At 44.5% G+C, this 20,400-nt stretch overlaps 1 protein-coding gene across 1 annotated transcript in view; it reads left to right on the forward strand.

Moving 5' to 3' along the window:
* Positions 1 to 222: 222 nt before the first annotated feature.
* Positions 223 to 20,400, forward strand: part of HGF (hepatocyte growth factor) — a 196,585-nt gene continuing 176,407 nt past the window's right edge. The window contains exon 1 of the mRNA XM_056573419.1: positions 223 to 333. Within this exon, the coding sequence (XP_056429394.1) occupies positions 285 to 333 (49 nt within the window). The 5' untranslated portion in view covers positions 223 to 284. The remainder of the gene's footprint in view (positions 334 to 20,400) is intronic.

The raw sequence follows: 20,400 nt of genomic DNA on the forward strand, positions 1-20,400 counted from the left end.
TACATAAAGCCCTGTAGTACCAGCGGAGCTGCCTTTAGGGGATGCTACTACTAAGCAAATATCCAATGTATCTGTTACATGCAAAGCCCTATAACAACTGACATTGTAACCTACAAGCAACTGAGAACTTTTACCACTGCTCAGCAAAGAAACCATTCCTATTATTGCAAAGGAGAGGAGGAGCTACAACCAGAGTACTAAGAGGAGCTGCTGAGAAACACATCTCTTTACTGAATGGTGCTCTGCAGTCAGTCAACATCCCTGTGACATCTGCCAGGATCAACATGTGGGCAGAAAAACTCCTACTTCTTTTTCTACTCATCTTATGTACAGGTGAGTGCAGCTGGTTTATATTGTTTCCATTCTGAAAGGATTAGACCTGTCAACATGCTTTGCACTATACTGCTGTATTTATTATTATAGTGATACATATTTATGGACATGTTTATTTCTTATTTTGCATTATCTTCTATATGTATTCTTATTATTGATGAACAAACTGCATTCATTACCAATTATTCCGATGATTCCCTTTATAAACTGCCATAGCATATTTTTATACTGATAGTAAATGATGTTGTAGTTTACATTGTTATTTATTTATTTATTTTATATAGTTATTGTATTCCTTTGTTATAAAAACATTATTATGTGTCGGATTTGCTATTTATCTTGCATTACTTGATGATATAAAGTAAACATTACTACAATTTACACACATTTTTTTCTGGATTAGTCTAAATATTTATTATTTGATGTAGGTGTAAATGTAATCTGTATCTTTTATTAAAAATCGAACTCCCGGATACAGAACATCTGGTTTGTTTTTCTGTTTTATTTTATGTCCCTGTATTCTAAAATTTCTTAGTTTTATATACAAAGCAAAATTAAACTTGGGGGGAAAAGTTGCATGAAATGAATCAGACAGAAAGTTTGCCTCTGGCTGGAATATTTTTCCCTTAATAAATCTGATGTGCACTTTATCATGGAGGCAGATCAAGGGAAGATTGATACCCTGCTGACCTAAGAAAAATAGAGGTCACTTACTAACTGGCTGAACTAGTGCAAATGAACTGCATCAGATTTATATCACTGAATTCTTCCAATGGTCTTCTTTTTTTTGTTCTTCAATAAATGTTGGCCTTTTTTTTTTTTTTGTTTTGCTGTAAATCGTACCAGTTTTGCAACCAAAGTGAAAAATGTGTCAAGTTACTAAGCCTCATGCATGTTTGAAATACCTATCTGGAGGCTATTTTCAAATCACTAGTGTATATGAGATGACTATTAAAGCAATACATGCAGGTTGCTCTTTATACATTGGTTGGATATGATAATCGTATTGCATTTAATTAAAGGGTAATGATCAAAGAGCTCTGTGCTTTGGGAACAGAAGGGTTATATAAATATATAAGTAGGAAAAATAGAGAGCATATTATGCTATGAATTGAATGTCTATAAACTCTGAGCAATTGACTCAAATACAACAATGTAACTTCACGTAATCCTTAATGGACAGGAGCACCCATATTAACATGATTAGGATGAGTACAGTAATGCAGATATAAATGTAACAAAACAAACACAAATACAATAGCTGATTGAATACATATAAATACAACTGTGTGGAAAGTCATCATTTTAGTCTCACTGAAAAGGATACTTGTAAGATATACTATACTGCCTATTGCAGACCTACCAGCGGTTTTAGCATAGAGAATCAGTGCTTAGCATTGTTGCCTTGTAGCCCTAGTGGCTTGGATTTGTTAAAGAGCAACATACAGTATATATGGAGTTTATATGTTCTCCCTTGGTTTGCATGTGTGTCTGCACTAGGGGAATTAGACTGGGGTCCAGAGATTGGTGTGAATAGTGATGATCTCTGTGCGACACATTAGTTGGGTATGGAAATCTTATTGCATTTAATTAGAGGGTAATGATCAAAGAGCTCTGTCCTTTGGGAATAGAGGGGTTAAAAGCAAAATTACATATGAAACAGCAACATTCTTCAGCTCAGCATTAACCAGTGAATTTCCATCCTAAGCCTTCCATATGAATTTATTCCGACACTGTCTTTTTTTTCCCGTCAGTCTGTGGCTTACAAACAAGAAAATACTTCTCATATTTAATCTGGCAGAGAGGAAGTGAATTGCAAATAACAAATGCAAAATTGTGTCACTTTTCTCCAATTGTTGTGTTTAAAGGGGAGAATCTGCAGTGATGAAGGGCTGAGGCTTGTAGCTTCTATTTAACTACATATTTGCATCAGGAAATATTTGCAGACATTGGGCATTACAGTATTTTCAGTATATGCCACATCATTTGCATGGCTGTAAACAGATGCAGTGAGTAGTGTATTTATTGTGTTTCTTACATTATATCAACTCGATCTTGATTAGTTTATAGCACTATGAGGGTACGTTCACACATCATAAAATTTACCAACATATATTATTTCATGTGCACACTTTTATCCGTTATTGCAGAAAACAAAACTGCCACAATTTTTTATCAACTCTTTTTGCCTAACTTTTTAACCTGACATTTTAACATATCAAAGATAATTAAAAGTAAAATAAGTGCAGTGAGGATTATCCTTATATAGTGCCAACCTATTGCACAGCATGGTACATGGATTGGTTTCACTTACATTAGTACCTGCTTCCCCCCCCCCCATTATTTCAATATGTGTGTGTGTGTATATATATATATATATATATATATATATATATATATATATGGTGAGCAGCACAATCAGTTGGGTGTAAAAAGTGAATGGGTGATGGAGGCAACACTGGATTTTATTTTGGTGATATATATAGACAGGAAAGTCAGACAGCATCGGGGGTTGACCTCTGTGCAAGTGGTTGCCCAGGCTGCCTGCCCAGCATTGTTGCCTTGCAGCCTTATTGTCCCCAAATAAAGTGCAACATTTCGGCAGCAGTAGCCAAAGGCTACTGCTGACGAAATTTTGCACTTTATTTGGGGACAATAAAAAATTTCCAGTTTTCTTCATGATCCAAGACCTGACTGGTGCTGTGATTTTCGGAGTTGGTAGTATATATATGTATATATATATATATATATATATATATATATATATATATATACATACACACTATTCAGTTGTCTGCAGTGTTCTCATGCATATTGCTTACATACTGTATAACAAAAATACATGCAATAGCTATCTGGCTAAAGCATATAGGAGACATAAAGAGAGAACATCTAGTGCTAGGTATTGAATGTTCTAAAGGTACAAGTAGAACAATATAACTTTACGTTTGTCTTTATAGACACCCATAGTGACGTGAGTGGGGTGAATACAGGTATAAATCTAACAATAAAACAAACACAAATACAATAGGTAATTGAATAGATATAAATGCACCGGTGTACAAAGTCATGATTTTAGTCCAATTGAGAAGGGTACTTGTAGGATATAATATACTACTTAGTGCAGACCTACCAGTAGTTTCAGCATAGTGGATCACTGGTTAGCATTGTTGCCTTGCAGCCTTAGGGTCCTGGATATGAATCTGACCAAGGACAGCATACAGTATGCATATAGTTTGTAGGTTCTGAACTAGGAGAGTTAGATTCTGGTATTGGTGTAAATGGTGAAACAATCTATGTGCAGCACTTCGGAGTATGTTAGCACTATATGAGTAGCCAAAATAAATTGCTTAACCACCTAATGCATGGTTGCCTTGACTCTAACCCATCTAAAGGATGCTGATGGTGTATCACATTACCAGATGTTTATACAAGAAAGACACAAATTATGACTCAATGGACTGTAATAAATACCAGTAGTGTTTTGTGGGATGTAACAATTGCCATCAGTCTAAGGGAATGTGTATGACATAACTTTTACATGTACATTCTCACTGTTCTCTTTTGTAATAACTAAACAAGACAATAAAATACATTTTGTAACATATTGTGTAGGCTTTCATGTATTAACAGCTGATTTGCCATTCCATGTATTTTAAGTTGTATAATTGTAGTAGAGGGTATGGGGAGGGCTACATGTGTGATTTCTCCGGCTATGTTAAGCTGTAATTCAATGTGGTGAAATGTCATTACAGGATAATGTGAACAAGAGTGTATATTTATACAGACTGAGAAGTCATGTCTATGAGTAACCGTCCGTGACATGTAAAGTGAATTGTTCTTTTATAAACAGAACAGTGTGGAAATATCCGAAATGATAATTTATATGGACTTTATTTGTTGAGAGCAATGCAGCCGTACACTAGGACATAAGAATGTGTCTAAGCTGTAGGCAGTGTTGAAAAGCAATGCGCATCTGTACATTAGACATCTTGATAGCTGCTTGTGTGTTTTACTTGGTGGAGCTAAAATTGGCATAGGGCCAGTGGCCTAGGCTTAGTGCAGTTGTATGTTGTTATCTGCGGAACATATGAATGTCAGCAATGCTATTTATAACATTTTGGGGTTTCAGAAATATGGCTTGAAGCTTTAAGAACAGAACATTCCCTAAAGAATTAGATCACTTGCTAATTTAATTAAATAATGAGAGCGCATATTTATTCATGTATAGGCATTTTGCCAATATACAGTCGCAAATAGCAAAGATTTCTGTATTTTTACTACTGCAGAAATATAATATATTTATCATCATCATTATTTACTATTGTTATTAATAAACTGGAAACATTGTAGTGTTCTCACTTCTCTAATATCTATATGGGAATTCTTGAACAAAATGGAATAATTGAAGTGGATAACTAGGGAATTGTTCTTTATTTTCAGTTCATTAAAATCTCGACTTCCTATAAGCTTACGTATTTCAAACTACACAGTTCTTATTATTGTTATGAGTAATAACTGTGTAGTTTCTTACATGTAAGTTTACTGGAACATGCACCTTAATACTGGATCATACACTTACTAAAATTCTATGCATTTATTTATTTTATGACATGCTAGTAAAAGACAGATTTTTTTTTTTTAATGGATTGGATGCAATGTTTGGATATTTGTTGTTGCTCTGAAATTCCGCAGAAATGTTGTGTACTACAGAAGTATGGACTAGTCATATGATCTACTGGGATAGAGAATATCATAACTTTTCTTTTTTGTGTCCTAACTTTGTCTCTGCTGTTGGAAAACATGTCATAATGAATTCTTATGGCTTTTCTACCCACTAGTACTATGAAAAGCAAGTAAGGGACTCTAAATGGACAGAATGAGCATATTCAGTTATGTATGTTTGGCTCAAAACTGGCAAACCTGACATAATGTCAAATTTATTGTGTGTGTTTAGACACTTTTTATAGCTCACTAGACAGTAGGGGGAATACATAAAATAATTCATTCTTTTGGCACAACATGAAGTAAAGTAAGCAAGCCATGACATTCCCTGGTTGGACTTGATGGACGTATGTCTTTTTTCAACCATACTAACTATGTAACTATGTAACTATGACATAGAAAAAGTAGGTGTCTAACACATCTAGATAAATGGCAAATCTATCGTGCACCACTTTAATTAATTAGGTGCAATTGTTATTTATCAAGTACCGTATATACACCACATGGTACAGGATCATGACCCTATGTGAAAAAAGTAGTTGCCCCCCCCCCCCCTTGTAAATTCATAAATTTGCTTAATTACATAAAATAGTAAAATAATGTTGTTTGGAAAGTCCAATTCACTAGCCACACCCAGGACTGGTTACTGATCACTTAAATGTGTCCTCTCCTTTGCTATTGCACACTTTTGGTAAATAAAAAATCTTTCCAATTTAATTTGTTTAGAACATATGACATTTTCTATGTTTTACTTGCATTTAAAAAAGCTGCCACTAGGTGTCTCCCTACTTGTCCACAGCACATTTTCCCCCATCGCTTGCACAGACTGTGGACTCCTGCTGGCCTGGCAGAAGTCCAAAATCAGGAAATGCTGAGGCGGGTGTTTGCAGCCATAGCCAATCATAGTTCATCACACACACTTAACTGCTCTGGGCTGTGTTTAGTAGAGTGAGGGAGGAAATTCCCCTCTGTATGACTTCAGATGATGTCACGCCTGCTGGGGAACACCCCTTCCCAGTCTGTGAATCTGACTGAGCAGAAAATGCAGAAACTTACAAATAATAAAAATAAAGGCAGGGGGTGGTTTATCATGATGGGGCAGTGAATTAGGAGGATTATAAAATTGAACAAGATCATGAGAGGTACTCTTTCAATAGAATCTGTCTAAAAAAGTTAAGTAGGCCAAAAGAACTCAAAACAGCAAGTCTGAAAAGGGTTACCAAGCCATTTTTTAAATGGGCACTGTCACCAACTTTATTTTTTGATATGTTGTAGTACTTATGTACTACAACATATCTCTAATATATTGTCATTTTTTTTTATTATCATGGTTAAATTACGTTTAAAAACCGGCCACTAGGGGTCACCCTCCTAGTGGCCGGCTGCAGCCTGGCATGACGTCAAGGCTGAATTCGGACTGATTGCGGCCTGGCAATCAGTCCTTATTCATTTAGGCTGCTCTCGCTCTCTGCCTGTCATATAGACAGGTGGGAGCGAGCGCATTGACTCCCCGGCCACTGGCTGGGAGGCCACTCCTCTCGCATATGTTGTCGCCACCCCTGTCCCTGCACGCCCACTGACGGACTCTGCAGTATCTGTAAGTATCATAATAGAGGGAACGGGGTATGTGCGGGGGGGGGGGGGTTGTGATGGAGGGAACGGGGTATGGCGGGGAGGGGGGCTTTGTGATGGAGGGAACAGGGTATGGGGGGTTTGACGGAGGGAACGGGCTAGTGCCGCAGCGCCGCATGGCACTAACTTATAGTTTATCTACACAGGGTGCCTCCAGCTGTTTTACTACTACAACTCCCACCATGCCCTGACAGCCAATAGATGTCAGGGCAAGCTGAGAGTTGTAGTGGTGAAACAGCTGGAGGCACCCTGTGTAGAGGAAAAAAGGGCGGAAGTGTTGGCCCCTGCAGGCATCAGTGACATGGTGCCTGCTGGGGAAGTCTGCCTGGTGGCGAGCACAATACCAGGCAGACAAAAAGTTATTTTTAATATAGTAAAAAGAAAAATTAAAAGCAGGGAGGGGGTTAGGGATAGATGGGCAATAAGCAGGGACAGAAAAAAAATATATAGGATGGTGGGAGCTACCCTTTAAAGCTTTGAGACTCCAGTGAACCATGGTGAGAGCCATTATCCACAAATGGCAAACATTTGGAACAGCGGTGAACCTCCCAGTGTCCAGCCTATCAAAATTACCCTAAGAGCTCAGCAAAGACTTATCCAAGAGGTTACAAAAAAAAAAAACTACAACATTTAAAGGGGTGCTCCCACCCTAGACATCTTATCCCCTATCCAAAGGATAGGGGATATGATGTCTGATCGCGGGGGTCCCGCCGCTGGGGACCCCCGCAATATTGCATGCGGCACCCACCTGTTTCTTGTCCGGAAGCGCTAGAGGGTCTGGGTCGCGACCACAGGAACGGAAGTCCATGACATCAGGACTCAGCCCCCGTGTGACGTCACGCCCCGTCCCCTCAATGCAACTCTATGGGAGGGGGCGTGATAGCCGTAATGCCCCCTCCCATAGACTTGCATTGAGGGGACGGGCGTGACGTCACATGGGGTCGGAGTCCTGACATCACGGACTTCCGTTCCCGTGGTCGCGACCCAGACCCTCCAGCGCTTCCGGACAAGAAACAGGTGGGTACCGCATGCAATATTGCGGGGGTCCCCAGCGGCAGGACCCCTGCAATCAAACATCTTATCCCCTTTCCTTTGGATAGGGGATAAGATGTCTAGGATGGGAGTACCTCTTTAACCCCTTAAGGACCAGGCCATTTTATACCTTAAGGACCAGAGCGTTTTTTGCAATTCTGACCACTGTCACTTTAAACATTAATAACTCTGGAATGCTTTTAGTTATCATTCTGATTCCGAGATTGTTTTTTCGTGACATATTCTACTTTAACCTAGTGGTAAAATTTTATGGTAACTTGCATCCTTTCTTGGTGAAAAATCCCAAAATTTGATGAAAAAAATGAAAATTTTGCATTTTTCTAACTTTGAAGCTCTCTGCTTGTAAGGAAAATGGATATTCAAAATATATTTTTTTGGGGTTCACATATACAATATGTCTACTTTATGTTTGCATCATAAAATTTATGAGTTTTTACTTTTGGAAGACACCAGAGGGCTTCAAAGTTCAGCAGCAATTTTGAAATTTTTCACAAAATTTTCAAACTCGCTATTTTTCATGGACCAGTTCACGTTTGAAGTGGATTTGAAGGGCCTTCATATTAGAAATGCCCCATAAAAGACCCCATTATAAAAACTACACCCCCCAAAGTATTCAAAATGACATTCAGTAAGTGTATTAACCCTTTAGGTGTTTCACAGGAATAGCAGCAAAGTGAAGGAGAAAATTCAAAATCTTCATTTTTTACACTCGCATGTTCTTGTAGACCCAATTTTTGAATTTTTGCAAGGGATAAAAAGGAAAAAATTTTTACTTGTATTTGAAACCCAATTTCTCTCGAGTAAGCACATCCCTCATATGTCTATGTTAATTGTTCGGCGGGCGCAGTAGAGGGCTCAGAAGGGAAGGAGCGACAAATGGTTTTTGGGGGGCATGCCGCATTTAGGAAGCCCCTTTGGTGCCAGGACAGCAAAAAAAAACACATGGCATACCATTTTGGAAACTAGACCCCTCAGGGAACGTAACAAGGGGTAAAGTGAACCTTAATACCCTACAGGTATTTCACGACTTTTGCATATGTAAAAAAAATATATTTTTTTTTTACCTAAAATGCTTGGTTTCCCAAAAATTTTACATTTTTAAAAAGGGTAATAGCAGAAAATACCCCCCAAAATTTGAAGCCCAATTTCTCCCGATACAGAAAACACCTCGCATGGGGGTGAAAAGTGCTCTGCTGGTGCACTACAGGTCTCAGAAGAGAAGGAGTCACATTTGGCTTTTTGAAAGCAAATTTTGCTCTGGGGGCATGCCGCATTTAGGAAGCCCCTATGGTGCCAGAACAGCAAAAAAAAAAACACATGGCTTACCATTTTGGAAACTAGACCCCTCGGGGAACGTAACAAGGGGTAATGTGAACCTTAATACCCTACAGGTGTTTCACGACTTTTGCATATGTAAAAAAATATATATTTTTTTTACCTAAAATGCTTGGTTTCCCAAAATTTTTACAATTTTAAAAAGGGTAATAGCAGAAAATACCCCCCAAAATTTGAAGCCCAATTTCTCCCGATTCAGAAAACACCCCATATGGGTGTGAAAAGTGCTCTGCTGGCGCACTACAGGTCTCAGAAGAGAAGGAGTCACATTTGGCTTTTTGAAAGTGAATTTTGCTCTGGGGGCATGCCGCATTTAGGAAGCCCCTATGGTGCCAGGACAGCAAAAAAAAAACACATGGCATACCATTTTGGAAACTAGACCCCTCGGGGAACGTAACAAGGGGTAATGTGAACCTTAATACCCTACAGGTGTTTCACGACTTTTGCATATGTAAAAAAATATACTTTTTTTTAACCTAAAATGCTTGGTTTCCCAAAATTTTTACAATTTTAAAAAGGGTAATAGCAGAAAATACCCCCCAAAATTTGAAGCCCAATTTCTCCCGATTCAGAAAACACCCCATATGGGTGTGAAAAGTGCTCTGCTGGCGCACTACAGGTCTCAGAAGAGAAGGAGTCACATTTGGCTTTTTGAAAGCGAATTTTGCTCTGGGGGCATGCCGCATTTAGGAAGCCCCTATGGTGCCAGGACAGCAAAAAAAAAACACATGGCATACTATTTTGGAAACTAGACCCCTCGGGGAACGTAACAAGGGGTAATTTGAACCTTAATACCCTACAGGTGTTTCACGACTTTTGCATATGTAAAAAAATATATATATTTTTTTACCTAAAATGCTTGTTTTCCCAAAAATTTTACATTTTTTAAAAGGGTAATAGCAGAAAATACCCCCCAAAATTTGAAGCCCAATTTCTCCCGAGTACGGCGATACCCCATATGTGGCCCTAAACTGTTGCCTTGAAATACGACAGGGCTCCAAAGTGAGAGCGCCATGCGCATTTGAGGCCTAAATTAGGGACTTGGACATAGGGGTATTCTACGCCAGTGATTCCCAAACAGGGTGCCTCCAGCTGTTGTAAAACTCCCAGCATGCCTGGACAGTCAACGGCTATCTGGCAATACTGGGAGTAGTTGTTTTGCAACAGCTGGAGGCTCCGTTTTGGAAACAGTGGCGTACCAGACGTTTTTCATTTTTATTGGGGAGGGGGGTTGTATAGGGGTATGTGTATATGTAGTGTTTTTTACTTTTTATTTTATTTTGTGTTTGTGTAGTGTAGTGTTTTTAGGGTACAGTCGCACGGGCGGGGGTTCACAGTAGTTTCTCGCTGGCAGTTTGAGCTACGGCAGAAAATTTGACGCAGCTCAAACTTGCAGCCGGATACTTACTGTAATCCTCCGCCCATGTGAGTGTACCCTGTACGTTCACATTGGGGGGGGGGGGGACATCCAGCTGTTGCAAAACTACAACTCCCAGCATGTACGGTCTATCAGTGCATGCTGGGAGTTGTAGTTTTGCAACCGCTGGAGGCTCCGTTTTGGAAACAGTGGCGTACCAGACGTTTTTCATTTTTATTGGGGAGGGGAGGGGGGCTGTGTAGGGGTGTGTGTATATGTAGTGTTTTTTACTTTTTATTTTATTGTGTGTTAGTGTAGTGTTTTTAGGGTACAGTCGCACGGGCGGGGGGTTCACAGTAGTTTCTCGCTGGCAGTTTGAGCTGCGGCAGAAATTTTGCCGTACCTCAAACTTGCAGCCGGATACTAACTGTAATCCTCCGCCCATGTGAGTGTACCCTGTACGTTCACATTGGGGGGGGGGAACATCCAGCTGTTGCAAAACTACAACTCCCAGCATGTACGGTCTATCAGTGCATGCTGGGAGTTGTAGTTTTGCAACAGCTGGAGGCACACTGGTTGTGAAACACCGAGTTTGGTAACAAACTCAGTGTTTTGCAACCAGTGTGCCTTCAGCTGTTGCAAAAGCTACAACCCCCAGCATGTACGGACAGCGGAAGGGCATGCTGGGTGTTGTAGTTATGCAACAGCTGGAGGCATACTACTTTGGCTGGGGATGCTGGGGATTGTAGTTATGCAACAGCTGGAGACACACTGGTTTACTACTTAACTCAGTGTGCCTTCAGCTGTTGCAAAACTACAACTCTCAGCAGTCACCGACAGCCAACAGGCATGCTGGGAGTTGTAGTTATGCAAGCACCAGATGCACCACTACAACTCCCAGCATGCACTTTAGCTGATTGTGCAAGCTGGGAGTTGTAGTTACACAACAGCTGAAGGTACACTTTTCCATAGAAAGAATGTGCCCCCAGCTGTTGCAAAACTACAAGTCCCAGCATGCCCATAAGGGCATGCTGGGAGTTGTGGTGGTCTGCCTCCTGCTGTTGCATAACTACAGCTCCCAGCATGCCCTTTTTGCATGCTGGGAGCTGTTGCTAAGCAACAGCAGGAGGCTGTCACTCACCTCCAACGATCCTCGCCGCACAGGTCAGTCCCTCGTCGTCTCCGCCGCCGCCGCTGCTCCTGGGGCCCCGATCCCAACAGGGACGCCGGGGATCGGGGTCCCCAGCACCGGGGGTCGTCTTCCCGCACCCGCTCACGTCCTCCGGAAGAGGGGCGGAGCGGGTTGCGGGAGTGACACCCGCAGCAGGCGCCCTGATTGGTCGGCCGGTAATCCGGCCGACGAATCAGGGCGATCGTGAGGTGGCACCAGTGCCACCTCACCCCTGCTGGCTCTGACGGCCCCGATCAGCCAATAATTCCGGGTCACCGGGTCACTGGAGACCCGATTGACCCGGAATCCGCCGCAGATCGCTGGACTGAATTGTCCAGCGATCTGCGGCCATCGCCGACATGGGGGGTCATAATGACCCCCCTGGGCGATATGCCCCGATGCCTGCTGAACGATTTCAGCAGGCATCGGGGACCGGCTCCGCTCCAGATGGTTGCGGGGGGCCGGTAAAACACATGACGTTCTCATACGTCATGTGTCCTTAAGGACTCGGAAATGGAGACGTATGAGAACGTCATGTGTCCTTAAGGGGTTAAAGACCTGCAGGTCTCACTTGCCTCAGTTAAGGTGAATGTTAATGACTCAATCATAAGAAAAGTACTGGGAAAATGTTTTGAAAACCACTGCTGAACAAAAAGAACATGAAGGCCCATCCCACTTTTACTAAAATAAACATCTTAATGATCACTAAGACTTTTGGAAAAATATTATTTGAACGGACGAGACAAAAGTGAAATTTTGGAATGTGTGCATTCTGTTACATCAAACGTGAAAGTAGCACAACATTTTGGATAAAGAACATCATACCAATAGTCAAATATGTTGGTGGTAGTATGATGGTCTGGGCTGCTTTGCTGCTTCAGAACCTGAACCACTTGCTATGATTGATGGAACCATGAATTCTGTTCTACTTCGAAACATCCTGAAGAAGAATGTCCGGCTTGTGACTTCACGCTAAACTGCCCTTGGCCTCTGCAGCAGGACAATAATCCGAAGCACACTAGCACCTCTAAATGGCTTTAAGAAATCCTCAACAGAGATATGAAAGACTTATTGTCAGTTATCGCAATGCATTGTTTAGTGGACAGTTACTTTTTTCATACAGTCATGGCCGTAAATGTTGGCATCCCTGACATTTTTCAAGAAAATTGTTTCTCACAGGAAAGGATTGCAGTAACACGTTTTGCTATACACATGCTTATTCCCTTTGTGTGTATTGGAACTAAACCAAAAAAGGGAGGAAAAAAAGCTAATTGGACATAATGTCACACCAAACTCCAAAAATGGGCTGGACAAAACGATTGGCACCCTTTCAAAATTGTGGCTAAATAAGATTATTTCAAGCATGTGATGCTCCTTTAACCCCTTCCTGCAGAATGACTTATATAAACATTATGTTATGCTGGTAGTTCGCGCATCATGACGTTTATGTAAGTCATTCAGTTAACCCGGAGATGCTGCAGTGGGGACATACTGCAGGACTGGCGCAGGCAGCAGGGATCGGTGGCAGGCAAGTGGAGGAGGCGGCAGGCAGGTGGAGGAGGCAGAGGCAGCAGTGATCTTCACTGCTGCTTCAAGGAGTTTCAAAACTACAACTCCCAGCATGCCCAGACAGCCTTTGGCTGTCCTGGCATGCAGGGAGTTGTAGTTTTGCAACATCTGAAGGGCCACAGTTTGGAGACCACTTTGCAGATGTCTCCAATCTGTGCTCTTCCAGATGTTTCAAAACTACAACTCTCAGCATGCCCAGACAGTCCCGGAATGCTGGGAGTTGTAGTTCTGTAATATCTGGCCCTTCAGATGTTGCCGAACATGTCGTATCCACCGGCAACGGCTCAACCGCGCTTACTGCTGAGAAGACGTGGGACAGAAGGACAAGGCAGAGGCAAGGTCAGACGTAGCAGAAGGTCGGGGGCAGGCGGCAAGGTTCGTAGTCAATAACAATAGCAGAAGGTCTGGAACACAGGCTATGGACAACACTAAACGCTTTCTCTGGCACAAGGCAACAAAATCCGGCAAGGAAGGAAAGGGGAGGTGAGGTTATATGGACAGGGAGCAGGTGGAAGCTAATTAGACTGATTGGGCCAGGTAGCAATCACTGGTGCACTGACCCTTTAAATCTTAGAGAGCTAGCGCGCGCGCGCCCTAGAGAGCGGAGCCGCGCGCGCCAGAACATGACAGCCGGGGATCAGGACGGGTAAGTGACTTGGGATGCGATTCGCAAGTGGGCGCGTCCCGCTATGCGAATCGCATCCCCATCGTAAATGTCAGTGCAGCGCTCCTGGTCAGCGGGTCTGACCGGGGCGCTGCAGAGAGGAGAACGCCGCGAGCGCTCCGGGGAGGAGCAGGGACCCGGAGCGCTCGGCGTAACAGCACCCCCCCCCCTTAGGTCTCCCCCTCTTTTTGTCTCCTTGTCCCTTCAAAAGAGACGAGAACATAGGGGACGCCTCTTGAGTCTCCTTCTGGAACAAAAAGGAGTCCTGGGTAGCTACACCAGCGGCAGGTAGTTCAGAAGGAATGGGAATGGGGAGGGGGGGGGCAGAGGGTGAAGCATGTCACAGGGCAGAGTGTCACCAGGACAGGGACTATGAGGAGGTACGGCACAGTCCTGATAGGCCATGGGGAGACCAGGCACAGGAGGAGACACTGAGGCCCGACAGACGGGACTGGGAGCAGACGTAAGGCATTTCTTGCGGCAAGCAGGACCCCAATTCTTGATCTCCCCGGTGGTCCAGTCAAGGGTGGGAGAATGATGCTGGAGCCATGGCAGACCGAGGAGGACTTCAGAGGTACAGTTGGGCAGGACGAAAAATTCAATTCTCTTGTGATGCAGTCCAATGCTCATAAGCAAGGGCTCTGTGCGGTAATGCACAGTGCAGTCCAACTTCACTCCGTTGACCGAAGAAATGCAGAGCGGCTTGACGAGACGGGTCACCGGGATGCAGAAGCTATTCACCAAAGAGGCCAGAATAAAATTTCCAGAAGAACCAGAGTCCAAGAAGGCCACGGCTGAGAAGGAGGAGTTGGCAGAAGGAGAAATCCGCACGGGCACAGTGAGACGTGGAGAAGCAGACTTCGTACCAAGAGACACTACACCCACGTGAGCTGGGTGCGTGCGTTTCCCAGACGTGGAGGACGAATAGGGCAATCCACCAAGAAATGTTCGGTACTAGCGCAGTACAGACACAAATTTTTATTCCTACGGTGAGTCCTCTCTTCATGGGTCAGGCGAGACCGATCCACTTGCATAGCCTCCTCGGCGGGAGGCACAGGGGTAGATTGCAAAGGATACTGTGAGAGAGGTGCCCAGAGATCAAGGTCTTTTTCCTGGCGGAGCTCCTGGTGTCTCAAAAAAACACATGTCAATGCGGGTGGCCAAATGGATAAGTTCTTGCAGGTTGGCAGGAATCTCTCGTGCGGCCAGCACATCCTTGATGTTACTGGATAGGCCTTTTTTAAAGGTCGCGCAGAGGGCCTCGTTATTCCAAGATAATTCGGATGCGAGAGTACGAAATTGGATGGCGTACTCGCCTACTGAAGAATTACCCTGGACCGGGTTCAGCAGGGCAGTCTCGGCAGAAGAAGCTCGGGCTGGTTCCTCGAAGACACTACGGACTTCAGCGAAGAAGGACTGGACTGTGGCTGTGGCAGGATCATTGCGGTCCCAGAGCGGTGTGGCCCAAGACAAGGCCTTTCCAGACAGAAGACTCACTACGAACGCCACCTTAGACCGTTCTGTAGGAAATTGGTCCGACAACATCTCCATATGTAGGGAACATTGAGACAGAAAGCCATGGCAGAGTCTAGAGTCCCCATCAAATTTGTCCGGCAGGGACAAGCGGAGGCTAGGAGCGGCCACTCGCTGCGGAGGAGGTGCAGGAGCTGGCGGAGGAGATGGTTGCTGCTGTAGCAGTGGCAGAAGTTGCTGTAACGTGGCGGTCAACTGCGACAGCTGCTGTCCTTGTTGGGCAATTTGCTGCAATTGCTGGGCGACCACCGTGGATAGGTCAGCGAGACTTGGCAGCAGCACCTCAGCGGGATCCATGGCCGGATCTACTGTTAGGATTCGGCTAGCTGGATGTGGATCCTCGGTGTCAGCGAGGGATTGGCGTGGACCGTGTCGGTGGCCCGGTTCTAGGTTGCTACTGGTTTTCACCAGAGCCCGCCGCAAAATGGGATGGTCTTGCTGCGGCGGTAGCAACCAGGTCGTATCCACCGGCAACGGCTCAACCTCGCTGACTGCTGAGAAGGCGTGGGACAGAAGGACAAGGCAGAGGCAAGGTCCGTAGTCAATAACAATAGCAGAAGGTCTGGAACACAGGCTATGGACAACACTAAACGCTTTCTCTGGCACAAGGCAACAAGATCCGGCAAGGAAGGAAAGGGGAGGTGAGGTTATAAGGGCAGGGAGCAGGTGGAAGCTAATTAGACTGATTGGGCCAGGCACCAATCACTGGTGCACTGGCCCTTTAAATCTTAGAGAGCTGGCGCGCTCGTGCCCTAGAGAGCGGAGCCGCGTGCGCCAGAACATGACAGCCGGGGACCGGGACGGGTAAGTGACTTAGGATGCGATTCGCGAGCGGGCGCGTCCCGCTATGCGAATCGCATCCCCATCGTAAATGTCAGTGCAGCGCTCCCGGTCAGCAAGTCTGACCGGGGCGCTGCAGACAGGAGAACACCGTGAGCGCTTCGGGGAGGAGCAGGGACCCGGAGCGTTCGGCGTAACAGTTATTGTAATAATTTTTTTATTTTTTATACTAACTTGCTGGTGTTACCCCATACTTTTTATTTTCAGAAGAGGTAAAAGGAAAAAGAGACCACAAAATTTGTAACGCAATTTCTCCTGAGTATGGAAATACCTTATATGTGGGCATAAAATGCTCTCTGGACGCACAACATGGCTCAGGAGTGAGAGTGCCATGTACATTTGAGATGATTTGCACAGGGGTGGTTGATCGTTACAGTGGTTCTGACATAAACACAAAAAAAAACAGCCACATGTGACCCCATTTTGAAAACTACACCCCTTAAGGAACTTAACAAGGGGTATAGTGAGCCTTAACACCCCACAGGTGTTTGAAGATTTTTCGTTGAAAATAAAAAAAAATTCCCACTAAAATGCTGGTGTTATCCCCAATTTTTCATTTTCACAAGGGGTAATAGGAAAAAAGCCCCCCCCCCCCCCATAATTTGTAACACCATTTCTTTTGAGTATATAAATACCCCATATGTGGAGGTAAAGTGCTCTGCTGGCGCACTACAGAAAAAGGAGTGCCATTGTGCTTTTGGAGAGAGAATTTGGCTAGAATTGAAGGTCATGTGCGTTTACAAAGCCCCCATGGTGCCAGAACTGTGGAACCCCCCCCCCCCCCACACACACACATGTGACCCCATTTTGGAACTGCACCCCTCACGGAATCTAATAAGGGGTGCCGTTGAGAATTTACACCCCACAGGTGTCTGACAGATTTTTGAAACAATGGTCCGTGAAAATTAAAAATTTTATTTTTCATTTGCACAGTCTACTGTTCCAAAAGTCTGTCAAATGCCAGTGGGGTGTAAATGCTCACTGCACCCCTTATTTCATTCCGTGAGGAGTGTAGTTTCCAAAATAGGGTCACATGTGTGTGTGTGTGTGTTGGGGGTTCCACAGTTCTGGCACCATGGGGGCTTTGTAAACGCACATGGCCTTTAATTCCAGGACTCCTGTTGTGGGGGTGTCCCTAATGGTACCTGCTCCACCTCTAATCCAGGTGGTGAGAGCAGGTGCCTGGAGTCCTCACCTGGACCTGGGGCCCCCGATCCCCAGCATTGGCGGCGGGATCGGAGCCCCAGGAGCGGAGACAGCGTTGGCGGCGTCAGGCAGGATCCGGCAGAGCGGCCGCAGGAGGTAAGTTCGTGCCTCCTGCTGTTGCCTAGCAACAACTCCCAGCATGTACAAAAGGGCATGCTAGGAGTTGTGGTTATGCAGCAGCAGAAGGCACAACTACAATTCCCAGCATGCCCTATAGTAGTTTGTGCCAGCTGGGGGTTTAAGTTATGCAACAGCTGGAGGCACATTTTTTCTATGAAAAAGGGTGCCTCCAGCTGTTGCATAGCTAGATCCCCCACCATGCACTGACAGCCAAAGGGCATGCTGGGAGTAGCAGTAGTGTTCCTCCAGCTGTTGCATAACTACAAGTCCAAGCATGCCCTTTGGCTGTAAATGCATGCTGAGAGTTGTAGTTTTGCAACAGTTGAAGGCACACTGGTTGTAAAACAGAGTTTGTTACCTAACTCAGTGTTTTGCAACCAGTGTGCCCCCAGCTGTTGCAAACTACAACTCCCAGCATCAGGGACGTGCACACATAGGCTTCAAAGGGGGCTCTAGCCCCTGCCCTTTTTTGCAGCTGCCCCTTTAATGCGCTTTTTTTTTTGTACATCTACAGCACTGCTCAAGTCCGGGCAGGTTGTCAGCAAAACTACTGATTCACATAACCCACCAACCCCGAGCCCCCCTCCTTCTCCTTCCCCTCCCCCTCTGGTCTGCTCACTCTCTTTCCAGTCTGGCCAGCACAACATGCCCCCTGAACCTATCCTGAGGCTCCCAGCAGTCCTCTTACTCTCTGGATCCGTACATTAGAGCGCAGGGGCTGCCTGGGTAAATGACGTGCGCACATCTGCTAGGTCACGTGACCCCAGCAGCGTCATTACAGCAGAGGAGTCCGCGCTCCTGTTTCCCTCTGCATTCCTGAAGTGTCTCCGGTGATCTGTCTGCTCTCTGCCCTGCCTGCTCTGGTAATAGTTTTAATTTAGTGGTTTTCTTATGTGTGACCTTCAGTATTCAAAGGAACAAAGCACTACAACAATTGTAGTTCCTTGTCCCTTTGCATGTTGGGGATTGTAGTGCTTTGTCACTGTACATGCTGGGGATTGTAGTGCTTTGCCACTATACATGCTGGGGATTGTAGTGCTTTGCCACTATACATGCTGGGGATTGTAGTGCTTTGTCAATATACATGCTGGGGATTGTAGTGCTTTGTCACTATACATGCTGGGGATTGTAGTGTTTTGTCACTATACATGCTGGGGATTGTAGTGCTTTGTCACTACATGCTGGGGATTGTAGTGCTTTGTCATTATACATGCTGGGGATTGTAGTGCTTTGTCACTATACATGCTGGGGATTGTAGTGCTTTGTCACTATTATACATGCTGAGGATTGTAGTGCTTTGTCACCTTACATATTGGAGTTTGTAGTACAGACTCTAATATGCAAAAGGTTAAATCAGTACAACCCCTAGCATGGAAAGGGACAATGCACTACCACCCCAAGTATGTAAATTGACTTACAAGCTCACAACCTCCAGCACACAAGCCAAGAAGGCACTGCACAGTCTGTAGTGCCATCTTTCCTTGTGTCCTGGAGGTTTTGAGCTTGAAATGCATTGTCACTTTACATAATGGGAGTTGTAGTTCATTGTTGCCCTGAATACTGGAGGTGGTGATACAAAACAGTGAATAAAATATTTAAAAAAAAGTGTTAATAAATGTGAATAAGCCCCTTACCTAATAAAACTTATCTGATAAAATTAAATAATGTACACAAAAATGAACATATGTGGTGTCGTCATGTGCGGAAATGTCCAAGCTATTAAAATATAATATTAAATCGCACAGTTAATAGCATAAAAGTAAAAAAATCTAAAGTCCAGAATTGCAGATTCTCGATAACTTCATGTATGAGAAAAAACTGTATAAGCAGTGAATAAAAATTCCAATAAAATTTACAGATCACAGCGTAAAAATGAGCCCTCATATGGATAATTAAAGGACATCTATAGTGCAAAATAACTTATCCCCTATCCGAAGGATAGGGGATAAGTTATAGATCGCGGGGGGTCGAAGCGCTGGGGCCCCCCGGGATCTCCGGTACGGGGCCGTGGCAATATACAGGAAAGGGGGTGTTCCGTCCCCGCATGAGGCGGCGACCGACACGCTCTCTCCATGTACCCCATAGAGATACATGGAGGGGGATTGTCTGCCGCGACTTTCTGCTGGGGACGAAACTTCACTTCCGGCAGACTGCCGCGGCCTGTCCAGGAGATCGAGGGGGGCCCCAGCGCTCGGACCCCACGCGATCTATAACTTATCCCCTATCCTTTGGATAGGGGATAAGTTATTTTGAGCTGCAGTACTCCTTTAAACCTTAACGGAAAAAAGGAGCATTTTTTCATTTTTGCACTTTTGTATTTTCCTCCTTTCAGTTTTTCACCAACAGACCCATATGAGAACTTGTTTTATGCGCTACCAATTTTACTTTGTAATGACATCAGTCATTTCCCCACAAAATCTACAAAAATTATTTGTGGGACAAAATTGAAGAAAAAGACACTATTTTGTTCTTTTTTTTGTGGCTTCCGTTTCAACGCAGTGCACTTTTTGGGTAAAAATTACACCCTATGTTATGCCCTATCCTAAGGAGTTATGCCCTATCCTAAGGAGTTTCAGATCGTGGGGGTCCAACCGCTGGGGCCCCCGCGATCTCCCGTACGGGGCCCCGGCTCTCTGGTTAGAGAGGGCGTGTTGACCACCGCACGAAGCAGCGTCCGACACGCCCCCTCCATACACTGCTATGGGAGAGCTGGAAATTGCCGAAGGCAGCGCTTCGGCTCTCCCATAGCAGTAAATGGAGGGCGCGTGTCAGCGGCCGCCTCATGCTGTGGTCGACACGCGCTCTCTATGCAGAGAGCCGGGGCCCCGTACGGGAGATCGTGGGGGGCCACAGCGGTTGGAC

This window comes from Hyla sarda, chromosome 4 (genome assembly GCF_029499605.1).
Source record: "Hyla sarda isolate aHylSar1 chromosome 4, aHylSar1.hap1, whole genome shotgun sequence".
In the NCBI taxonomy this organism is placed as follows: Eukaryota; Metazoa; Chordata; class Amphibia; order Anura; family Hylidae; genus Hyla; species Hyla sarda.